The 20247-nt window shown below is 39.8% G+C and overlaps 1 protein-coding gene across 5 annotated transcripts in view; it reads left to right on the top strand.

The window, feature by feature from the left end:
- The window catches only part of ERBB4 (erb-b2 receptor tyrosine kinase 4), a 1155234-nt gene that overhangs the window by 937547 nt on the left and 197440 nt on the right, over positions 1-20247 (top strand). For all 5 annotated transcript variants that reach the window (XM_067470344.1, XM_060781240.2, XM_067470353.1 and 2 more), the window contains exon 20: positions 10961-11146. In XM_067470344.1, the coding sequence (XP_067326445.1) occupies positions 10961-11146 (186 nt within the window). The remainder of the gene's footprint in view (positions 1-10960; positions 11147-20247) is intronic.

The raw sequence follows: 20247 nt of genomic DNA, 5'->3' as shown, positions 1-20247 counted from the left end.
CTGGATGGCCATTTGTCAGGGGTGATTTGAATGCAATATTCCTGCTTCTTGGCAGGGGGTTGGACTGGATGGCCCATGAGGTCTCTTCCAACTCTTTGATTCTATGATTCTATGATTCTATGATTCTAAGAACAAACATGAAACTAAGAGGTACTGATCCCTACCTCTACCCGGGTACCTTTTAAAGCTCCACCATTCAAGATACTTTTCTCCCACCATGGTGTAAACGCCAAGTAACCTCTAACATTATTATCTCATTGCAGTTCTGTTTTTGGAAGGGTTCTTGACTTCAGGGAAAATGTTCTAGTCACTGGAACATGGAGAATTGGCATAGAGAAAGGGTTTAGCCTCTCTTTTGATGGTTTGTAAATTTTGTAAACATTTTATACAGGCCTAAGGCAGTATAGGAGAAGGTAGTTATATGCTATGAACGTTGGTGTCTTTCATGTCAATGGGGCAGTAACTGTCAAGGAGCTGAATTCTACCTTAAAATAGCTTCAGACTGAAACTTGGATTGGCTTCACAGTCCTACTTACATAGAAGGTACCAGCTTTCACTAGATAAATAAATAACAAACATAGCTGCTCAGTTACTGATAGTTTGACTCTTAAACCCATATAAAATCAAAGACAACTGATGTTGTTACCTCTACTTCAATCCTCAAGTACTGTGTTACATCTCCGCAATTTAAAGTTTCTAATAAATGGTGCTTTTGAACCTGTAAATGCATTCTGGGGAGATCTTGGAGAGACATGTTTGTTTTTGCATACAGTTATTCTTAGTTTTATAGCTTTGCTACTTCTCAGTTTTCTTACAACTTTTTGTTTCATCCACATAAGGCTGTATCAGCTACAATAGCCAGGTCTAGGGAGATGCTTTCTGCATAAGGTTTTGAAAACTTAATATGCAAGCAAAATATGTTGAAGATGCATCAATTTGTAATTGCGTCCTCCCAAAGGCAGCTCAGACATGCACACTAGACATGTTTCTTTGCTGTAGCAATTACAGGTACCATAAAATTAATGAAAAAAATGTGTGTCCGCTCTAATATCTTTCTCCTGTCACACAGTACACATTTGAGGTTTTCCAAAGAATTCTCAATCTAGTAAAGTACTTTAAAAGCCCTTTGTGGCTGTAATGTAGAAAGCTAAAGCAAAAGAAGCAGCACAAGGCAGACATTTCACAAACCAGCAACAAAGGAATCTGGATTGAGTGGGTTGTTGTAGGTTTTTTCAGGCTATATGGCCATGGTCTAGAGGCATTCTCTCCTGACGTTTTGCCTGCATCTATGGCATCTATGGTGACTGTGGAGCCCTATTTTTGATCTGCATCTTCTTCCTCAGTGAGGGCATTGGTTTCCATGTGGAAGACGGTCTCGATCAGGGTTGGCTTGACGCGCCTTCCTCTTGGCACGTTTCTCTCTTTCACCCTCCATTCATGCCTCTTCAAATTTTGCAGCACTGCTGGTCACAGCTGACCTCCAGCTGGAGCGCTCAAGGGCCAGGGCTTCCCGGTTCTCAGTGTCTATGCCAGAATTTTTAAGGTTGGCTTTGAGCCCATCGTTAAATCTCTTTTCCTGTCCTCCAACATTCTGTTTTCCAGGTTGTTGTAGGTTTTTTTTGGGCTGTATGGTCATGGTCTAGAGGCATTCCCTCCTGACGTTTCGCCTGCATCTATGGCAAGCATCCTCAGAGGTAGTGAGGTGTAATGTAGAAACCTAAAGCAAAAAAAGCAGCACAAGGAAGACATATTTTTACCATCTGTTGATGCTTATCTTGCTTCCTTTGTTTTGGTTTCTTACATTATTAAAATTGCAGGGCATACTATTACTTTCCATTTTGTCCACATAAAGGCTCAGCTTTGAAGTCTCCCAGACCCAACATTGGGGAAATGGGCTACTCTGAGTATTGGGTGTCTTCTAAAAACATTTAGATAGCCATAGAAATTGCATCCTTTCAAATTTGTATTTGTTCATTATAAGAAGGCAGTCAGCACCAGGATGTTCTCACTATATTTGAACTTGAAATCAAGGCAGTGCAAGCAGCGTAACGTTTTACAAGGCATTCTGTGTGTCCTGGCTTCTTGTACATAATACAGACAAATAGAAAACTCAGCAATTGTAGTAGTTAATCAGTAATTCAGATTTGGAAGTTATTTCCCTTCCTTTTAGTTACAAGCAAAAGCAAACTGCTGCAAAACTCCTAGTTGTGTATTCCTCCTTAATAATTTTTGACCCCAATCTGATGTTGCTTGGCTACACATATTCCAGTTTTTATCAGTGAAATATTGGACAATGCGAAATATTGGTGGAATAATGTACAAATATTTGTATGGAGAGGCACATTTCATCACATAGAGATGGGTGGGTGGGTTTCCAACCTATCAATCTTTTTGGGCAATACAGACAGTACCTGAGTTACAAATATCCAACTTACAAATGACTCAAAGTTACAAACAGTTACAAACAGGAAGTGAGAGAAACATACCTGTTGCAACTCAGGGTAGGCTTCACCTTGCTGCCAAACACCACCACACAAGAGCTGTAGTTTTATAGTTTATTGAGGAAAAAATCAAAATAAAGAGTAAGCATTGCAAAGTTCCAAAGATTAAGGTTAAAAGCAGGATACAGTTCCAAAGATCTTCAGGTAAAAGCAGGAGACATAATCCTATTGGCAAAGTTCAAACCAGAGTCCCAGGTACAAGCAAGGAAACATTTGCCTCAGAAATCCCAATGCAAGAAGTCCCAAGCGTCCCGCTCCAGGATAAGTTTATTTCATGAAGCTTTCAGGCTAATAAGCTACGTTGAACTGACAGTTTCGCTTCTTTTGTGCGAAGCCTAAATAGTAGGGCTGTCCAACCACAGAAAAATTTGTTTCTAAACTCGATTCGTTTTTAGGGGGGGTTTGCGTTTCGTTATTTAAAAGAATTCTGAATTTTTTCTTTTAAAAAGTTCGATATTTACGAAATTTCGGAAATTACGAAACAATTTCGAAATAATAACGAATCGATTCGTTAATGGCGGACGCGATTGCGCAATACGCTAAAAAACCCTCCAAATGGGACAGGGGGAACTTCTGAAGCTTCCCTCTCCCTCTGTTGTTGACTGTTGGTGTGATAATTTTTTTTATCACTGATAAACAACGACTATAAAACTTGCACCAGACATACGGAAATAATAACGAAATAATAACGAAACAATTTCGAAACAATTACGAAACAATTATGAAACAATTATGAAACGAATTGGAAAAATTCATTTTGTTTTTTAGTTGCTCCTGAATGGTTCAATATCGCTTCGTTATAAAAAAAATAACGAATTAATAACGAGTTACAAAATTAATGAATGAAACCGCCCAGCCCTACTAATTAGCAGTTTCTAATCATGAAAACATCACAGTGGTCCCATGACCTTTCCCCGACCTGGCCTCTTGTCTACAGATCAAGGCCTTCCCTATCCGTGTGGGAAGACACCTAAGTGCTAACTCCCTTATTGGCATTCCTTTCCTGTGAGAACCGCTTGCTAAAATCTCCCCTGTCTGTGAGAGCCTCGAGCTGAGGCACAGAAAACAGCCAGGAATCCGAATCCAATCACTCTCATCACACTGAGCCACAACAATACCCATAAGAAGTGATATTCACTTCTGAAAGAGTTATCATTGGGAAAAGGGGTCCCCAATGAAGTTTTCTCACCAATCCTTGTTTCCACAACAAGCAAAAAATTACAAAATCCAATTTTTACAGGGGTGAAATCTTCTGAACAGGGGTGCAGACACCAAAGCAAACACCACAAGGGTGATAACTCTTTCCTATTCCCTATGTACCACTTCTGACTTACAAACAAATTCAACTTAAGAACAAATCCCATCATGCTCAGCAGACCCTGCCTCATTGATGCTTGAAGTGCCGAGGTACACATGTGTCAAGTAGCCCATCTGATGAGGTAGCAAGACCCTCAGTAAAGGAAATGGCAAGTCCCTTGAACTAAGATGAGCTATGGAGGAGTCCAAAACATTTCACTTTATCTCCACCCTAGTAAGCTAGATTCAGAGGCAGAAACTTCTACTTCCAGGTGGTCCAAGAAGCAAAATATGGCAGCTCTCAATGCAACAATTTCTACTGGGACTACTCCCATGTAGGGAGGAGTTGTCAAGACCCAGAAGTCTCAAGAATGCCAAACACAATATAAAAGGTCAAAACAAAGGTTTATTAAACACAAAAAAGGCTTAGAGACACTTAACTCAGTGCCTCTAGCACAAGCTAAGAGTCTATAGCAACCGCTAAGGAAAAAACCCAATTTAAATATAAACTGGATTATATCGGAGTATAATCTGGGATAACAAAAAGTTTCAGCAATCCGCTTGAAATTCAAAAGGTTCAGAAGGCACAAGAAAACAAGGTGGTATCATGCAAAATCGAGGCACGTCCAAAATGAGATGAAGCAGTCCAAAAAGTGAAGTCGTTGTCAAAATACAGTCCAGAGTTAAAGGGGAGGTTGAAGTCAGCACTTACGGAGTTCTAGCTAGAAGTCACGGAAACACGGAGATCTGTAGTCTAAGGATCCAAACTTGAGAGTAATGGCAGTAACAAAAATCCAAACCCGATAAAACACTTTGCCTTCTGCAAAGACCCATTGAAATCAAACCAATGTGTATCCTATAACTCCTCATCCGAGGATGAACTGCTCCCCACCCTTTCATCATCACTTTCAGCTGCCCCATTCCCTGCAGCTGAGCATTGATGCCCATCTCTCCACCTATGCCAGCGTCTTTCAAGACTTAGGTCCTCCCAAGTGTTCCCAGATTGCCAGTCTTCAGCAAACCCCTCAAAGTTATCACTGGATGTAGGCTGAATACAGATATCCCTAATCTCCTGCACACGGGTCCAGTCTAAAGCATCCTCCTCCCCATCGTCACTCCCAGTCCCATCACTCCTTTCAAAACCCACAAAGTCTTCATCTTCTGTTGGAGTGCTAAGTATATCACGGATACGCTTCCTCTGGATCTCCTCATCTGATTCTTGTTCTCGAGTAGCCCGCTTAACTCCCCTGCTTTTCTCTCCTTCCCCCATTTGACAATCTGAGAAACCCTCAAAGAATCAGTTGGAGCCATGAATATGTCTCTAATCCACTTTTGCTGCCGCTCCTCCTCCAACACCTGTGCAGCCCTCTTGTCCCTTCTACCAGTAGTAGGAATGTTACTATCACGCTGTACTACAACAGGAGTACTGTTCTTACATTATGAATGGACAGAATATTGATCTTTTTTTTAACAAAATGTTTCTTGAATGTTGGAAAACAAGGAGTAGCTTGGACTGGTGGAAATCTGGAGTTTGAACTTTATTCTGTGCAAAATTTGTACAGGCTTATTTCTTCATTTTCTCCATAAGGAAATGCTAAATTCTGCACAGAATATGGTATTTTTGTGGGGGTAGGGGAAAGGGGTATTTTATTCAAGGCAAAGTCCAATTTGTCAATAGTTTTCAATCAATAAATAACAAGCAAGAAGAAAAGTGCTAAAATCTTTTAAACCCAAAGTTTTGAAGAATTATACCTCTAATCATTTCTTTGTGGAAATGATACTGATGTTTTAAAACTAAATTAAACACTTACAAATCAGAACTTAATAGACCCATCAATATGTTGTTCCCTTCACTTGTGACTTCCCACTCTGTTCTTAGTGGACTGAATGAGTCAGTGTCCTAATCGGGCTACATGAACAGAAAAAGGCCAGTTTAAAATAGAAACACCAATGACTTTCCTGAAATGAGAAAAAAGGATTTTGTTGAATAGGAGGAGAGGCATAAACCAGAATGTAATTTTGTTTCTGGAAAATGGATAATGTACCTGTCAAGATGTATTTATTCGGGTGGCCTTCAGTGCTGTTTTCTGGTGGTAGTCAAAGAGAAGCTAACATTACATTTCGGAGACCCCATGCAGGCTTGGCAGCAGATTCAGTGTATCAATTTCAACATGGAACAAATGGATTAAATGGGGCTGGTTTTCCTGCCTTCGCTCCTTCACTGGCCCGCCTCCACCATTAGTAATACTGGGATCTTATCCCACCCAGAACACATACAACACATATTGCCACATAATCTGAAAAGATGCAAGCTAAGAAAAGGTTAAACCAGCTGTTTCAACTTATTGTCACTACAACTTTGTCCCTATAATTAGTGCCTTGCTCATCTTTTTTTTTTTTTTTTGAAAAAGAGGAACGATTATGCAGATACCCTGCAATTTCATTTCAAATGCTCTTTGTGCTCTGATGAGCAATTTTCTTTAATACAAACCCAGCCTTCTTAGCCCCTCCACCATACTGTTACCCCCTCCTCACATATTATTCTATTCTTTCAACTTCTTGGAGGGGATTTGTGGGGTTCATTATACTACCAGCACAGTGTTTTTAAGGAGTTTTGTCAGTATTCGTGGAGTGATTATTTCATTTCCGTAATATAGGTATGGTTGCTTTCCAGAGAATGATTAAGATATGGTTTTTTTAAAAAAAATAAAACTGCCTTCTTTCTTTTCACTCTTCCTTTCTGTGGTGACATTGTATTGATTAAAGTGATGTTCGATTAGGCAATCCCTCATTGGCCAAGTAGGATAGTCTTCCAGGATCAGAATTCTTGCGAGTCTGTAGGTGACTGTGGAGCCCTATTCTTGATCTGCATCTTCTTCCGCAGTGAGGGCATTGGTTTCCAGGAGGAAGGCGGTCTTGGTCAAGGTTGCCTTGACACGCCTTCCTCTTGGCACATTTCTCTCTTTCACCCTCCATTCGTGCCTCCTCAAATTCTGCAGCACTGCTGGTCACAGCTGACCTCCAGCTGGAGTGATCAAGGGTCAGGGTTTCCCAGTTCTCAGTGTCTATGCCAGAGTTTTTAAGGTTGGCTTTGAGCCCATCTTTAAATCTCTTTTCCTGCCCACCAACATTCTGTTTTCCGTTCTTGAGTTCGGAGTAGAGCAACTGCTTTGGGAGACGGTGGTTGGGCATTCGGGCAACGTGGCCGGTCCAGCGGAGTTGATGGCGGAGGACCATCGCTTCAATGCTGGTAGTCTTTGCTTCTTCCAGCATGCTGACATTTGTCCGCCTGTCTTCCCAAGAGATTTGCAGGATTTTCCAGAGGCAGTGCTGATGGAATCATTCCAGGAACGAAAGTAAAGACTTTCTGTATATATTTCAGATTTCAATATTAATGTCAAAAATACGTAGTATGATTTTACATAGGATTTGTGCTATATTAGAACAGTCAAGACAAATATCACTTAAGTAAAATAAACATTAAATATTAAATAACCAGAAAAATAAAATAAGGTGTAAACAGTAGGGCTGGGCGGTTTCGTTTCGTTAATTCGTAATTCGTTAAAAATTCGTTATTTTTATATTATTTTAGCGATAACGAACCATTCTGGAGCAACTTAAAAACGAAACGAATTTTTCGATTCGTTTCGTAAATGCTTTGTATTTCGTTATGTATTCGTTTCGTTATTGGTTTGAGGTCGTTTCTTTATTATTTCCGCATGTCTGGGGCAAGTTTTATAGTTGTTTTTGTTTAATTAGTGAAAAAAAATTATAATATCACACCAACAGTCAACAACAGAGGGAGAGGGAAGCTTCAGAAGCTTTTTTAGCGTATTGCGCGATCGCGGCTGCCATTAACAAATTGATTCGTTATTGGTTCGTTATTGTTTTGTAATTTTTTTACCATTTATGAAATTTCGTAAATATCAAACTTTTTTTAAGGAAAATTTCGGAATTCTTTTATATATCGAAACGCAAAAAACCCCAAAAAACGAATCGATTTTAGAAACAAATTTTTCCGTTGTTACCCAGGCCTAGTAAACACTAAACTAATCTGGGAATCTATTGAAACACATCCAATGAACTGGTTTAAAACCAGTATAAAAAAAGATTAGGACTAAGTACGTCACATCTGTAGACAGTCCACGTTTCGCAGGCATATAGCAGGGTTGGGAGAACAATAGCTTTATAAACAAGCACCTTGGTATCCCTACGGATGTCCCGGTCCTCAAACACTCTCTGTTTCATTCGGAAAAATGCTGCGCTCGCAGAGCTCAGGTGGTGTTGTATTTCAGTGTCAATGTTGACTGTGGTAGAGAGGTGGCTGCCAAGGTAGTAACAATGCATTGCTATACATGCCTACCCAGAAGCAATTCTTGTAGCATTCACTGAGCTGAGCTTCTGGAAATGCTTTTATAAGGCTGTACCCTTCATGAATGAAGAGTTGAGATGTGTGCAGAGGTACGGCAAAAGGGAATCACAACAGTTTTTCCTTGCAGAGTAACCCCAAGCATTCACCACCACAGTCTGTAGTGCAAATGTGAGCCATCCAAATCTGTGAATTCAATCCAGTTTCCTTTGTTGCTGGTTTGTGAAATGTCTACATTTACCTAACTGAAGCAAATTATACTGCAAGTCTTATACCATGGTACTCTCTTCATCCAGCCCTGAAGTTATTGTCAGCTGGAGTAGAACTATTGATGCTGATCTCAAAAGGATGCAAATAAGCATAGGACGTTTTCTTCATAATTAGCCATTTCCAGTTTCTAAAAAGTTGGAAAACGGTTAGAAAAAAACAATATACTATTAAATATGTTTGTGCAGTTTCTCCTGGCTTTTGGCATCTTGAAGGAATTTGGCACTATTCTGCTGAGAAAAATATATATGGAGTTTTATCCCCAACATTGTTTTCACCAGAAAATAAAAAAAAATGGGTTTCCTACATAGAAAATGCTTTCTTGTACATTTATTATTGTATAATTCATTATTCATATTCCTGTCATACGAATGGAATGAACGCCATCACCACCACCACCAATAATAATAATAATAATAATAATAATAACAATCATCATCATCATCATCATCATCATCATCATCATCATCTTTATTTAATACCCCGCCACCATATCCCAAATGGGGACTCGGGGCAGCTTACATGAGGCCAAGCCCAACAGCACATTACAATAAAGTAAAACCAAAACACAATAACAACACAGTAAAATACATACAACATATGAGTACAAAAAGGATAAAGCAAAATCATACACAGTAAAAATAACGTAACATAACAATGATTGGGCCGGATGTGCAAGATAAAACTAAGATACTAAAAATACTAAAATCAGGATGAGATAGGGATGGAGCAGAATGTTTGTGGGGAAGAAACTCGTAAGGAACGGGGTCATAAATATAGACCTTCATACAGGTAGGGAAATATACTCTGGGTACAAAAACCGTTGAGGGGGAGCACCAGTATGCAGAGTGAGGTACTCAAAATAGGCAGCAGATTTTAGTGTGTCATGCAGGCCCATAGCCAGGATTTTGATTCGGGGGGGTGCTGAGTTTGATTTGGGGGGTGGGTGGGTGGGTGCTGAGTTTGATTCAAAGGGAGGGGGTGAGGATCTACCCTAGCAAACCTTTTGTATCGTTACCCCAATACCCCCATGCATATGGGATATATTGAGCATGGTGATCAGATCATGATATGAATAAACATAACAGTTTAAATAATGTACCAGTAAGGCCTTCTCGCTGACTACCCTGAGAATTTGGGGGGGGGGGGGCTGAAGCCTCTCAAGCCCCCCCCCCCCCCGGCCTGGCTACATGCCTGATGTCATGAAAAAATGGTTGTTAGTTAATGGTCTAAATCCAACACTAGTTGCGAGTAGAGTAGACTCACTGAACCAATTGCTGAATTTTGAACCTCTATTGTTTTGATGGATTAACTCTAGTTGTATATAACAATTTGATTTAGGTTTTGAATTTGTTACCACATTTTTTTTACTGTCAGGGATGGAGAGAGTTATTATTGGAATTTTTTGGTCTCAGGTGTGAAAACAACTTGACCAGTCTTATGTCACTATGCTTTGACAGTAGAAGGAGGAGGTTCATGTTACTGTTTTGTCTCAAACACCAACATGTCCAGAGCCAGACTCCTACCCATAGGATTAGGTGAGGGAGGGAGTGTTGCTTCCTGGATTTCTAGTTTAGCTCTGTGGTAATTTGGCATTCATCTATACGGTAATTAAAGTAATTACTACACTGTAATTAAAGAATAGGGCTTCACAGTCATCTACAGACCCACCGCCAGTACATCGATCTTGGAAGACAATCCTACTCGGTAAATTTATTTTCAGAAAGTACATACTTCACTCTATTTTTCGACATAGTTGCCAAGTTTGTTCAAACACTTATCATACCTCTGAACCAATTTTAAAGTATCCTCTTCATAAATACTTGCCACCTGCTCCAATAACCAAGAGTTCACTGCCGTCTGTAATCAAAGAAGGAGCGGTCCTCATCATGGACGTTGTCACGGCCATCTTTGAATTGCCGTACCCACTTACGCACTTTGCTTTCACTCATAACAGTATCACCGTACACTTCACAAATCTGTCGATGAATTTCTGCAGCAGGCAGGTTCCTTGCTGACAAGAACCGTATCACTGAGCAAACCTCACATGCGGCGGGTGAGTTGATAGTCTTAAACATTTTTAAAGCACAGAACAGAACCGTACAGGTTAGCTACAGAGCGGAAACTGAGCACAGATGTTCCTGAGGCATGCCGGTACACGAAGCACGCGCTCGTTGGGGTATGCTCGTGAACTACTAGTGTCTACAACAAAACGGACCTTACTTAAAAAATACCCCTCGTAGTTTGACACCACTTTAACTGTCAAGGCTCAATATTATAGAATCATGGGGATTGTAGCTTTAGAACTCTTTTAGCTTTCTCTGCCAAAAAACTACGAATGATAGTATTCCTTTGCACTGAGCCATGTCTGTTAAAGTGGTATCAAACTGCATCAACTGTATAGTATAGAAACACCGTAATAATGAAGCACAGCACATCCTTTATAGGCATTCAAAATAATGATTTTAAAAGTATATGCGATTTTACTACATAAGATTAAAATCTATATATGTATCTTTTATTGCAGGAAGCTCTTATAATGGCAAGCATGGACCATCCCCATCTTGTACGACTCTTAGGTGTCTGTTTAAGCCCAACGATCCAGCTGGTCACTCAGCTAATGCCTCATGGCTGCCTACTGGACTATGTCCATGAACATAAGGATAACATTGGTTCCCAGCTTCTGCTTAATTGGTGTGTCCAGATTGCCAAGGTAAGTTTTTATAAGTACTTATAAATAAGTCAGATTCAACCAGGGATAGACTTCCAGTCTTTTGAGATTTGCCTATCATCCTCAGCTGAATTTTTAAATTTGTGTTGCATACCTGTATTCAACAAGAAAGTTTGCATTAAGATGTGTATGGTCTTGTTCCCTGTGTGAAAAGAGAAAGCAGTTTTTGTGCTACTTCCTTCTTATTTCAGTAAGGCGTCTTATTCAGTTGTGCATATTTTGATACTGATGTATTTGTTTTCCTGAAATGGTGTTTATATGTTTCACAAATCTTTTATGGAAAGTCTTAAACAAAATTCAATTAAAAGAAAATAACAGTCTGCGTTATTGTGAAAAGAGATACTTGAGTCTTGGAAAATTACATTTCACTTTCTCTTAAACAAAAAGTGATAGATGAATATCCCTCGGATCCTCGGAGATAGAGAGGGAGTCAAAAAATTGTTGCAATTATTCAACATCTCCTTCAAAAATGAGAAAGACTTGGTGATAGTGTGATAGTTGGGTCCCAGTGCTGCGAGTGTTATGCTTTTCTGGAACGGTGTTTCAGGAACGGAGATTGCGGAATGCAGGGGTGGGAGAATACCATTGAAGCAATTTAATGCAGGGGGGACACAGATAGCAGCGAAGGAATGTAACAGGTACTTACTTATATGATCCCTCGTTTTCCGAGGAGGATTGTCTTCCAGTGTTCTTGTGGGTCCGTATGTGGCTGTGGAGCCCTATTCTTGCTCTGCATCTTCTTCCACAGTGAGGGCATTGGTTTCCAGGTGGGAGGCGGTCTCGGTCGGGGTTGGCTTGACACGCCTTCCTCTTGGCATGCTTCTCTCTTTCACCCTCCATTCGTGCCTCCTCAAATTCTGCAGCACTGCTGGTCACAGCTGACCTCCAGCTGGAGCGCTCAAGGCTTCCCAGTTCTCAGTGTCTATGCCAGAGTTTTTAAGATTGGTTTTGAGCCCATCTTTAAATTTCTTTTCCTGTCCACCAACATTCCGATTTCCGTTCTTGAGTTCGGAGTAGAGCAAGTGGTCGGGCATCCGGACTATGTGGCCGGTCCAGCGGAGTGCATGGCGGAGGACCATCGCTTCAATGCTGGTGGTCTTTGCTTCTTCCAGCACACTGACATTTGTCCGCCTGTCTTCTCAAGAGATTTGCAGGATTTTCCGGAAGCAGTGCTGATGGAATCATTCCAGGAGTTGCATGTGATGTCTGTAGACAGTCCACATCTCATAGGCATATAGCAGGATTGGGAGGACAATAGCTCTATAAACAAGCACCTTGGTATCCTTACGGATGTCCCGGTCCTCAAACACTCTCTGCTTCATTCGGAAAAATGCTGCACTCGCAGAGCTCAGGCAGTGTTGTATTTTGGTGTCCATGTTGACTTTGGTGGAGAGGTGGCTACCATGGTAGCGGAAATTATCAACATTTTCTAATATTACACCATTACGCTGTATCACTGGCATTGGAGAGGGGTTGGCTGGTGTCTGCTGGAACAGCATCTTGGTTTTTTCAATGTTCAATGACAGGCCGAGCTTCTTGTATGCTTCTGCAAAGGTGTTTAGAGTGGCTTATAGACCTTCTTCTGAATGCGCACAGACGACGTTGTCATCAGCATACTGGAGTATGCTGGAATAAATAACAGGTATTTAGTGAAAAATGATAAGCAACAGTTCGGGATGACCTTAAATGGGATAGAAATCACTAAACAGACTCAAAAGATTATTAAACGCTTCCCAGCCCACATCCAGCCTGCCCTCAAACTGGAGGGGGTTGGGCAATAATTCTACCTCCCTGGAATAAAGTCACGGCTACCTCCGTTGTCCGAAACTGTTCAATAAAGTGGATGAGATTGATTTTACACCACTCCTCATATTTCCCCCCTTCCTTGTAATGCAACAATGAATTGCCTTCCCAAGTTTGTCCCCACTATGTCTCTCACTCCGGCTAGTCTCACTCTGCCCCCGCTCTCAACCACGTAGTTGGACACGTGTTCCCTTCCCTCATTCACAACCGCTGTTGTGATATCAACATTATGCTTACAGCACTGGGACCCAGCTATCATACTATCACCAAAGATTCTAACAGCCAAGATATTTCTAGTTCTTTCCATATTTTCTCACCTTCAGTGCTCTTCCAGAAAACATGTGAAAAGCAAGGAGTACTTGAGCAATAGGTTCTCACATGTGGTGTCTCATGAATAAGAACTTTAGTTTCATTCTATTCTAATAGAGGAAATATATAACATTAGTGTTGTGAAAGAAATCCATGCCACACGTTTTGATTTGTCAAGGTTTACTCTCGAGTTCCTGAGCTTTTCCTACCTCTTTCCAATTAAATATTTGGTGTGACATTAAATGTTAAAATGTGCAACTGGCTTGGTGAATGGGTGAATAATGAAGACAAACATATATGAATGTCTTTGGCACTTTAAAGAAGCCAATTCTTATAACATGAGCTACTGTGGGAAATTTCCCACTTCATTAAAGCATGGAGTATTATTGAGAGGTCAAAGTATACAGTAAGTAAAGTGCACTTAGTGCACTCAAAACCAGGTGAAATTGTTGATAATGAGGTCAGAAGGAAATTCATTGTAGCTATGGGGATGGAGGGCAAAGTATGGCTGAAACTGTTGATAATGAGGTCAGAAGAAAATCACAGTGCTGCTACAAGAATTGGGGGGGGGGGGCAAAGTAAGGGCATTATCCTGCCCATTGAAGTGAAATTTCCCTTCAATCCTTAAATTTCTACACTTGCAGAAATTTAAATCTTCAGTTGAGCATTTAAAAATGCAATTTACTCATCCAAAGAAAAACAATTTGCTCATCCAAAGAAAAGGGGCAGGAAAAGTTAACCAAAGGAATGCAAAACACAGCAAATACACATTTTCTAATAATGTAAATGATTTTTAGTGTCTCGTTCTCTGGAATTTGAGGACTGAAGGAAAATTTGATTGAAGAATAAAGACCTTATCGAGGGCTAATACCCCCATTTTGACACACCCCACCCCACCTTCTTGGGGAGAAAGCACAGGGTACTTAATGCAGAAAATGCTGATATTAGCAACGGCATTATTAATACTGACCATTTACAGAACTGGACACGAACATCAGTAACTGTTGGGTGTTTCATTTCAATAAGACAACAGTTCTGAAAGTGTATTTCACAGAGCCCCTGGGGCTCGACGAAGCATACTGGGGGGCTCCACAGTTCCCTCTCCCCCTCCAAGCAAAGCCTTCATCCCTCGGCTCCCATGCTGCCAAAAGTCTTTTTTTCTTTCCCTTCCTTGCCGCCAAGATCTTTACCCCCTTGCCTTGTTTGCTTCCAAAACGCCTATTTCTCTCCCACCGCTCAGAGGGTTCTTCGATTGTGCTTTTCCTACATAGCAGAAAGGAGTTGAACTAGATGTCTCCTGGGGTTGTTTCTTCTTCTTCTTCTTCTTCTTCTTCTTCTTCTTCTTCTTCTTCTTCTATTATTATTATTATTATTATTATTATTATTATTATTATTATTACAAAGGCTGGATGGCCATCTGTTGGGGGTGTTTTGATTGTGCATTTCCTGCATGGCAGATGGGCATTGGATTGGATAGCTCCTGGGATTTTCCATTGAAATATTGTCAAGTTATTTATTTATTTATTTATTTGTCGTGTCAGGGCAACCAGTCAATTATATTACATTTCTAACAGAACAAAACAAACAAACAGACAGGATACAAAATTTGTGAATTTGGTAGTTGATTAAATGTCCTTTGACCAGTATCTGGCCACTTGGAGTGCCTCTGGTGTTGCTGCAAGAAGGTCCTCCATTGTGCATGTGGCAGGGCTCAGGTTACATTGCAGTAGGTGGTCAGTGGTTTGCTCCTCTCCGCACTCGCATGTCGTGGATTCCACTTTGTGGCCCCATTTCTTGAGGTTGGCTCTGCATCTCGTGGTGCCAGAGCGCAGTCTGTTCAGCACCTTCCAAGTTGCCCAGTTTTCTATGTGCCCAGGGGGAAGTCTCTCAATTGGTATCAGCCATTGGTTGAGGTTCTGGGTTTGAGCCTGCCACTTTTGGATTCTCGTTTGCTGGGGTGTTCCAGCGAGTGTCTCTGTAGATCTTAGAAAACTATTTCTAGATTTAAGTCGTTGATGTGCAGGCTGATACCCAAACAGGGGATGAGCTGGAGATGTCTCTGCCTTGCTCCTTTCACTATTGGCTGCTACTTCCCAGCGGATGTCGGGTGGTGCAATACCGGCTGGACAGTGTAATTTCTCCAGTGTGTGGGGCGCAGACACCCCGTGATAATGCGGCCTGTCTCATTAAGAGCCACATTCACTGTTTTAGTGTGGTGAGATGTGTTCCACACTGGGCATGCATACTCAGCAGCAGAGTACAATACAATACAGGGTTAGTCAAAATGCATAGGCCAAACATACATACAATTGTATGTATGTTTGGCCTATGCATTTTGACTAACCCTGTATTTTAAATGAAGAACACATTTAACTACTATAAACTATATTGTCAAGTTTATAGTAGTTAAATGTGTTCTTCATTTAAAATATTGTATTGTGCTTTCTTTCATGGTCAGTGTAGTGTTGGGACCCATGAGAGACAGATAAGGAGAATCTCTGGAAGAAAAAGCCTGTTTTTTTTGTTGTCGTTGTAAGGGTGGAAAGTTTAATTAATCTATATCACTGTGCTCTAAAGTTAATATTACCCTGACCTGACATTCTGGCATGAAGCCCATCTGTTTGGATCTTTGTAAATGAAACTTATTAGAAGCATCTGTTTTCTTTGCAACTTGCATGAGGGGTAGCCGAAACAGGTGCATTGCCTTAATGGTTCCCATTCTTAACCTGCCAGAATCAGTTACCCACAAGATGTTTGAACATTTAGTGGCTCATCACTATCCACTAAGTCTGGTTCCAGGAACCCCTGTGGATATCAAAATCAAAGTCTCGTTATATACAACTGTGTAGTAAAGTTGTGTCTCTTTTATAAAATGACAAAATCAAAGTTTGCCTTTTGGATTTTTTATGAAGTTGTGGATGCATATTCCATGGATAAAGGGGGCTGACTGTATGTGTCCTTAAGGCGTTTTCCACTTTTTGAGGGTGGGACTTCAAACTGGGCTATTGAATTTATGGGATGTTTAGTTGGGACCTTATCCCACCAGTGAGGGAAAAGTGGGGGAAAGCAGGGGAAGCATCTTACCCCATCCCCAACCAACTTTGTCCATTTGCTGGGATGGCCAACCATCCTGCATCCTTTCCTCATTGAGGTCTGTCTTTTTCCTGGAGTCAGGTAACCTCAGATTTCCAAAGAGGATGTAATCATAGAATCATAGAATCAAAGAGTTGGAAGAGACCTCATGGGCCATCCAGTCCAACCCCCTGCCAAGAAGCAGGAATATTGCATTCAAATCACCCCCGACAGATGGCCATCCTGTCTCTGTTTAAAAGCTTCCAAAGAAGGAGCCTCCACCACACGCCAGGGCAGAGAGTTCCACTGCTGAACGGCTCTCACAGTCAGGAAGTTCTTCCTCATGTTCAGATGGAATCTCCTCTCTTGTATTTTGAAGTCATTGTTCCACGTCCTAGTCTCTAAGGAAGCAGAAAACAAGCTTGCTCCCTCCTCCCTCTCACATATTTATACATGGTTATCATATCTCCTCTCAGCCTTCTCTTCTTCAGGCTAAACATGCCCAGCTCCTTAAGCCGCTCCTCATAGGGCTTGTTCTCCAGACCCTTGATCATTTTAGTCGCCCTCCTCTGGACACTTTCCAGCTTGTCAATATCTCTCTTGAATTGTGGTGCCCAGATTTAGGGTTCTGTTTCCATGCACTGTGGAAACAGAGCTCCACAGAGTCCCACCGGAAATGCCCTTATGTAATGTGATAACCTCCATGCATGGGAACGGAGTTCTAGACCTGTGGGATGAAGTCCTTGTCCCACATTTAGAAACAATATAATTGTTATCTGCATTTCTGGTGCTTCTTTGTATTTCACACTTCTCCAATATTGTGAGGCAGCTCTTGACTTAAAATGATACTAGAATATATCAAGGGAAAGGGGAAGATCTGAGGAATATATTTGGAAATGCATGAAAAAGAAAATATGTGAAAAAAAATGTATGTTTCATAGAGCCATACACTTTGATTTTTTTTATTTAAACAAAATTCTTGTCTTGGGGTGGTTTGTTTGTTTGTTTGTTTGTTTGTTTTAAAAAAGACCAGACTGACATGGAAACAAAACAAACTTCCTTTTCACTTTTAAAATGCCCACCAACCAAAAGTATATGAGAGGTGTACAGATTTATTTATTTATTTAAAACATTTATATTCCGCCCTTCTCACCCCGAAGGGGACTCAGGGCAGAGCATATACATTGCAAACATTCACAAAACATTTAAAAATGGGTACAAATGGAATTGAGATTTAACAGGACCAAAGCGATTCATCCAAGATTACTCACTGATTTTTAGCCTTGGAAAACAAAGGGAAACTTTTTTTTTTTTTATAAAGTAATTTTTATTGAATATTTTAAAGATACAAACAGGGAAAGAGTGGGAACAATAATAGGAGATAGGAAAGTAAGAAATAAAAGAAAAGGAGAAAAAAAAAAAAAAAAAAAAAAAAAGAAAAAAAATGGAAGAAAAAACAAGATATACAAACATCACAACTCAACAAACAATTAAAACCCTACCTACAAAAATCTAAAATGACTTCCACACCATCCTCAGGTTCTTCTCATCTTTGTTTCTTCTCCTTGATAGTCCAATCTCGTCGTATCCACTTCAATTAAGTTTCTTTTCATAGTCATAAAAAGAGGACCAATTTGTCCTCTTTAAAGGTTTCCCCACATTTTTTTTTAAAAGAAAAGTTAATTCATCCATATCTCTTATTTCTATAACTTTCTCCAACCACTCTTCCTTGGCCGGAATTTGTTCCTTTTTCCAATGTCTGGCAAAAACAATCCTTGCCGCTGTCGCGAAGAAGATAAACAACTTATCTTCATTCTCATCCAATTTAAAATCGGAGTCCAAGAGTCCTAGTAGATAATATTCCGGTTTCTTTTTGAACCTTTTTTTTAATATCTTCTGTACTTCTTCATGAATAGTTGCCCAAAATTTAATTGCTTCTTTACATGTCCACCACATATGGAAAAAGGTGCCTGCCTGCTCCTTACATTTCCAACATTTATCTGATACATTTGAATACATCTGGCTCAATTTGCTCGGTGTCAAATACCATCTGTAAAACATTTTATACCAATTTTCTTTCAAGTCCATGGCATATGTGTATTTCAATCTTCTATTCCATATTATCTCCCATTCCCGAAGCTGGATAGGCCGTCTTATATTCTCCGCCCATTTAATCATGCAGGCTTTCACCTGTTCTGTTTCTGTCAACCATTGAACCAGCTTATTGTACAATATTGTAATTACCTTTTTCTGTATTTTTAATATTTTGTCCCATATATTTTCTTCCCATTCAAAGCCAGTCTTTTGATCTTGTTTGAAGTGTTCTTTAAGTTGTAGGTAATGCAACCAAGTTATATTACCATATACATTCTTAATTTCTTCAAAAGATTTCATCTCCTTTTTTCCTGCATACAGAATATCCTTATATCTAGGCCAGTTCCTCCATCCCAGTAGTCTTCTTTGATGTGCCTCCATACTGGAGACCCATAATGGAGTAGCTTTATAAAAGAAAGCCTTGTATCTTAACCATGTACGCAGTAAGGAGGCGCGTATGAAATGGTTTCCAAAATTTTTCTCCTTTCTTTCTCTATCATACCATACATACGCATGCCATCCTACTCTCAAATCATGGCCTTCCAGATTCAAACATTTTTCATTGTCCAATGTCATCCATTCTCTAATCCACATTAGTGCACAGGCTTCATGATATGTCTTTAGGTCTGGAAATCCCAGACCTCCTCTGGTTTTTTTATCTACTAAGTTAATATACTTTATTCTTGGTCTCTTCCCTTTCCATATAAATTTCATTAGGTCCTTCTTCCATTTATTAAAAACAAATATATTTTTAATCACCGGGATATTTTGAAACAAGAATATAAATTTCGGAAGCACATTCATTTTTATTAATGATATCCGTCCTAGCAAAGAGAGGTTCAGCGAATTCCATTTCTGTAGATCTTTCTGTACCTTTTTCCATAATGTTTCATAGTTGTTTTTTAACAATTGGCCATTTCTTGCAGAGATCCAGACTCCCAAATATTTAATTTTTTTTACACTCTCTATTCCTACTTGTTGTTGTATTTTGACTTGTTTCTCTTTTTCCACGTTCTTTAGCAAAAGTTTCGTTTTGTTCATATTCATCTTGAAACCCGCAACTTTCCCAAACTCCTCTATTTTCGCTATCCAATTTTTTAAATTTTTCCCTGGGTCTTCGATTGTTGCTAGTAGATCATCGGCAAATGCCCGTATCTTATATTCATATTTGCCCACCTTCACACCTTTTATCTTTTCATCTTCTCTAATTTTTTTCATTAGAATCTCTATTGCCATTATAAAGATCAAGGGAGATAGTGGGCATCCTTGCCTAGTTCCCTTGGCAATTTCAAAATCCTGCGTCATCTGCCCATTTATTTTTACCTTTGCCTTTTGAAATTCGTAAATAGCACTGATGGCATTACTGAATTTTTCCCCCATGTCTAATTCTTGTATTAAAGTCTTGAAAAAATCCCAATTTAAATTATCAAATGCTTTTTCAGCATCTATTGATAGGATAGCAAATTCCTTTTGATGGTTTATCTCATAATATTCCAGGAGATCCAAGACATTCCGTATATTATCTTTCATATGTCTGTTTGGGAGAAATCCTGTTTGTTCTTCGCCAATCCAATTACTTAAAAACGATTTTAGCCTTGTTGCCATGATATTCGCAAATAGTTTATAGTCCGAATTTAAAAGAGAAATTGGCCTATAATTCTTAATATCTGTTTCTAGAGAGCCTTCTTTATGTATCACTGTAATCTCCGCTTCCTTCCATGAGTCTGGCACTTTTTTAAATTTCAATGCATCATTTACTATGACTTTGAGTATTGGTATCAGTTGTTGTTTAAAAGATTTGTAAA

The sequence above is a fragment of the Anolis sagrei genome, chromosome 1 (assembly GCF_037176765.1).
Source record: "Anolis sagrei isolate rAnoSag1 chromosome 1, rAnoSag1.mat, whole genome shotgun sequence".
In the NCBI taxonomy this organism is placed as follows: domain Eukaryota; kingdom Metazoa; phylum Chordata; class Lepidosauria; order Squamata; family Dactyloidae; genus Anolis; species Anolis sagrei.
Note: the sequence above shows the minus strand (reverse complement) of the source record. Positions and strands in the feature narration are given on the sequence as shown.